This window comes from Lithobates pipiens, unplaced genomic scaffold (assembly GCF_037356315.1).
Source record: "Lithobates pipiens isolate NorthernLeopardFrog02 unplaced genomic scaffold, aLitPip1_a1.2 Scaffold_13, whole genome shotgun sequence".
NCBI classification, from domain to species: domain Eukaryota; kingdom Metazoa; phylum Chordata; class Amphibia; order Anura; family Ranidae; genus Lithobates; species Lithobates pipiens.
The window spans coordinates 516,936,188-516,940,510 of record NW_027507718.1 but is presented as its reverse complement, the minus strand read 5'-3'; the positions used below and the strand labels follow the sequence as shown (position 1 = coordinate 516,940,510).

General features: G+C 41.8%; 1 protein-coding gene across 1 annotated transcript; it reads right to left on the bottom strand.

Annotated features, from left to right (window-relative positions):
• Positions 1–218: 218 nt before the first annotated feature.
• Positions 219–4,000, bottom strand: LOC143975607 (homeobox protein notochord-like). The gene is made up of 3 exons (XM_077478083.1): positions 3,171–4,000; positions 2,202–2,392; positions 219–1,308 (listed from the first exon to the last, which is right to left on the bottom strand). Exons 1-3 carry the CDS (start codon positions 3,523–3,525, stop codon positions 1,150–1,152), a joined length of 705 nt encoding a protein of 234 aa, XP_077334209.1. The 5' UTR covers positions 3,526–4,000; the 3' UTR covers positions 219–1,149.
• Between the last annotated feature and the right edge of the window lie 323 nt (positions 4,001–4,323).

The following is a 4,323-nucleotide window of genomic DNA, read 5'->3' as shown; positions in this document are numbered from 1 at the left end:
TTTTTTATATTAAAGGTTACTTGTTGTAAAATAAAGTGTGTGTGTGTGTGTGTGTGTGTGTGTGTGTGTGTGTGTGTGTGTGTGTGTGTGTGTGTGTGTGTGTGTGTGTGTGTGTGTGTGTGTGTGTGTGTGTGTGTGTGTGTGTGTGTGTGTGTGTGTGTGTGTCTTTTTTGCTTATGAACCTTTTTCAAAGAAAAGAAAATGCAGACAGACATCCATAAAATAAAGTAAAAATCTTTATATAAAAAAAGTGTATCAAATAAATAAATTACAGTATCAAACGTGTCCTTCATATAAATAACATCGTATGTACAGTCTTTGCTATAAGTTATCCTGGCTTTGCACCCAGGATCTCCTTGGTTCCAGACCCAAAAAGAATTAAATCTCTGCATAAGGCGGAGCATCATAGAAGTTCCATTAAGGAACCCTACTCAGGCAAAGATCCAAATACACATCGCACTGCAATATGTTAAGGATAGAAAGCTACAATTTTTGACCAAAATTTCCTCCCCCAAAAATGCCCTTTGATGGACTCTGGGCAACAGGTACAAGTACAAGTGGAGACCGTCATAAGATAAGGCACAGATCAAAAAAAAATAAAAGTGGTCCTAAAAGAAGTGTACCTTCATTCCCTTAAATAAAATTCACATGCAATTCATGCAAGCATTAAGCCTATAGGAACTTGAGACTCATGGAGCCCAAAACTGCTCTGCTAATTTCCCCAAATCATGTCCTCCTTGGTCTACATAAACAAGACACCCACTTTTGGGTAGAGGAACATGTCACCTTAAAAAGGACACCCAATTGTTGGGCCATGTCATCATGGGTACAACAAAGAAGACTTTGTCTTGGTCTAGAAAACTTACATTGATGGAACCCAATCGCCCCCCCCATATACTGTGGCCAGCATAGCGATAGGACCCTGTACCTAAAAATAGAAGAGGCTTCTCAAGAAGACAATTGTCAGCACGCTCGCCAAGACTTTGGCTCGTTTATGTCCATTCATTTGTCCATAGTGCTTTCTTTAGTGAAAGGAGAACGATTATAGTCCTCCCCACAGTAGTTTGCAGGTCCCCTTTCCTAGGCCTAGTTGCTCAGTTGTACAAACTGAACAGTCAGAAGTTCTAGAGGTCAACAGACATCAAGTCTTTAGAGTTCAACATCAACATCGTCCTCATCCATCTCTCTTTCGTCTGTGTGGTCGGAGTCGTCGGGAGAAATGACCCCAAACTGAGACAACTTGGCTTTCTTCTGTTCCAAGCTCTGTTTCCTCCATTTGATACGCCGATTCTGGAACCAAACCTTTACCTAAAAATGCAACAAAGAGAAAGAAAAATGTAAGAAAGTGCTCCAGCATTCAAACAATAGCCGAACCAAAGTGGTCATAAAGAAGGTTTCCTTAGAAGGCCACAATTAGTTTGTCATCTACATTTAAATACATCCAACCTCCCCCAGGGGAAAAGGCTTCTCAGTAACTCACGCTTACTAACGAGTCCTGTAAGTGAATGCCCTCAACTTATTGGATGCTAAAAGAAATTAGGAGAAGCCAAGCAACAGTAACATTCAGATAAACAAACTTTAGTTGCCAGAGGGCTGGTGGTTCTGGCCAATTGTGTTTCCCAAAGCTCGTACTATTCTACAGGTTCCCTTCCCGTGCCAAACTAACTTTAAACCTCGCCCCTCAAACTCGAAAAAGAGAAACATTTCTTGTACATCAAGATATCAATTATAAAATTTACAAGAAAATATGTTTCAAGTAATTAAATTGAATTAGTAGACCATGAATAGCTTGAAGTTATGAGACTAATGGCTTTAGTAGACCACGTGAAAAAAAAAAAAATAGATATATAGATAGAGAGATTATATATATATATATATATATATATATATATATATATATATATATATATATATATATATATATATATATATATATATATATATCTCTATCTATATCTATATCTCTATGTTATGGAACTAATACCGCTAGTAGACCATGTGAATATATCATCAAGTATGGCTTGAATTTATGGGACTAATGCCTCTAGTAGACTATGTGGAGATATCGTTTGAAGTTATGGGGCCAATGTCTCTAGTAGACCATGTGAATAGTGTAACAACAAACTAAAGTTTAACAAAGACAAAACGGATTGCATTAAAATGGTTGGGATTCTACTGTAAATACTGAATTTCCATCTTACCTGAGTCTCTGTGAGGTTCAGAGTAGCTGCTAGGTCAACCCTTTCTGTGCCAACCATGTACTGCTGCTTCAGAAACTCTTTCTCCAGCCTCTCTAGCTGCTCGGGGGTGAAAACAGTCCTGATCCTCTTCATCTTGCAGGGTCCAGTCCTCCAAGACAGATTATTGATGGAGCTGTGTGTGTATGCAAGTCCTAGGAGAGACACAAGAGGGCGCTATTAGCACACTAGTCGTTTCCAAAGCACCGCTCAAAAACACCTTTACAAAGTTTTAAACTACCAAATAAAATATCTATATCTATCTATCGCTCAAAACCCCTTTTACCAAGTTTTAAACTACCAAAAATAAATAAATTTCTATATATATATATATTTTTTTTTTTTTTTTTTTTGGTAGTTTAAAACTTGGTAAAAGGGGTTTTGAGCGATAGATAGATATAGATTTTTTTTTTTTTTTTTTTTTAACAAACAGTAACAGATGTTAGGATTTGCTCATGCTTAAAGTACAAATTAAAAATAGAATAGCTGCAACAGGTTCATAGAGAGCAGATTACTGGAATACTGAGACTTGTAGTCCCACCAGTGCAAAATGTTTTTTTTTTTGGGGGGGGGGTTTCCCCAGGAGCTCAAAATCTAGGAATTGCTAGAATCTGCAATCCACAGCATGCATCTTCAAGGACTCCTAGAATCTTATTTACTAAAACTGGGGAGAAGTGCAAAATCTGGTACAGCTCTGCATAGAAAGCAACCCGCTTCCAGGGCTTTATTTTATTTTCTGTCAAAGTTTGATACAACAAAATGAAGTTAGTCTGATTGGCTCCCATGCACAGCTGCACCAGATTTTGCACTCTCCAGTTTCCATAAAGCAACCCCTAGGAGGCCTAGAAGAGGCATGCCGAAGATTTCAGTCCTACCGCTCCAGTTTATAGACCAGTTTGGGAGGTGGTGGTAATTAAAAAAAAAGAAACTCACCCTTCTCCTTGCAGAGGGGGTCGGAACACAGGCAGTCGCTTCTGGGCGCTCTGACTTGGGGCTGCGGTTGCATTAGGTTGCTGTAGCCAGTTGGCGGGTTGTAGATCCACATTGGAGGATAGGGCATGACTCCATAGGAATAGCCATAGGGTGCAGGAGGAGAAGGGGGCGCTTGCCAGCTCCTGTCCATTGGAAGCTTGGTGGGATTCGGTCTGTCCGCCTTGGAGAGGATGGAGTCAATGTTGAAGGAGAGCTTGGGGCCCCTCTGCACGTCAGGGGACACAGGTATGCCGGAGCTGGACTGAGCCAGGTGATGGTGGACTGAGAATCCCGGAAAGACTGGGCTGTGCAGCATGGTGGTGTCCCTGGAGAAGGTCAATGCAGAGGAGAAGAGAAGAGTGCAGATGGGGAAGAGTATTATCCAAGATCTGCTGCTGCTAGAATGATGGCTCGGGCACAGCCTAGCCCCCTTATATCCCCCCTCTGCACTCTGAAATGCTAATCCACCATTACTATGCAAATAGGAGCAGAGAGATGCTGGGGGCTCTTTTCACACCAGCTACTTCTCTACAAACACAGACTGCACTCCAGAGGGGAGGAGAGAGGAAATGATCCTACACACCACCAGAGAGCTTCCTCTAATGGAAGACCCTCTTTTACATACCTTCTCACGTATACCATTACCTAGGTACCCTCCACCTTTGGCTGTTCCTCTTACTTTCTACAGCAGCTTCAAATCCCTTTAATTGCAGTTACACCTTGCACCGCTTTACTCTACATCCAGTCTGCAACATTATATCTCCCACAGTTTCCACTTCTTATCTTCACACCAAGTACACCCCTTTTACCTGCCACCACTGACTGCACCCCATTACTTTCTACAGAAGCTTCAAACCCGTTAATTGCATTCACACCTTGCACCTCTTTACCCTACATCCAGGCTGCACCCTTGTATCTCCCACAGCTTGCCCCCCCCCCCCCCATCCTCACACCCTAAAGTACACCCCTTTACCTTCCATTATAATCGGGGACCCCCTTATAGTCCTTACAGCGTGTGCCCCTTTTCTTCACCCCTCAACCTCACATCTCACCCTACACCCCATTCCTGGAACCTTCGTAACCTTCTAATGTCCTGTACAATGTGCACCCCACA

What these genes read in the sequence shown, in the direction of transcription:
- LOC143975607 (XM_077478083.1), bottom strand. Translation starts at nt 3,525, where the DNA reads ATGCTGCACAGCCCAGTCTTTCCGGGATTCTCAGTCCACCATCACCTG. An exon ending in CCCCCTCTGCAAGGAGAAGG is followed by an intron (nt 2,393 to 3,170) that starts GTGAGTTTCTTT and finishes TGTCTCTCCTAG; the next exon opens with GACTTGCATACACACACAGC. An exon ending in TGAACCTCACAGAGACTCAG is followed by an intron (nt 1,309 to 2,201) that starts GTAAGATGGAAA and finishes TTGCATTTTTAG; the next exon opens with GTAAAGGTTTGGTTCCAGAA.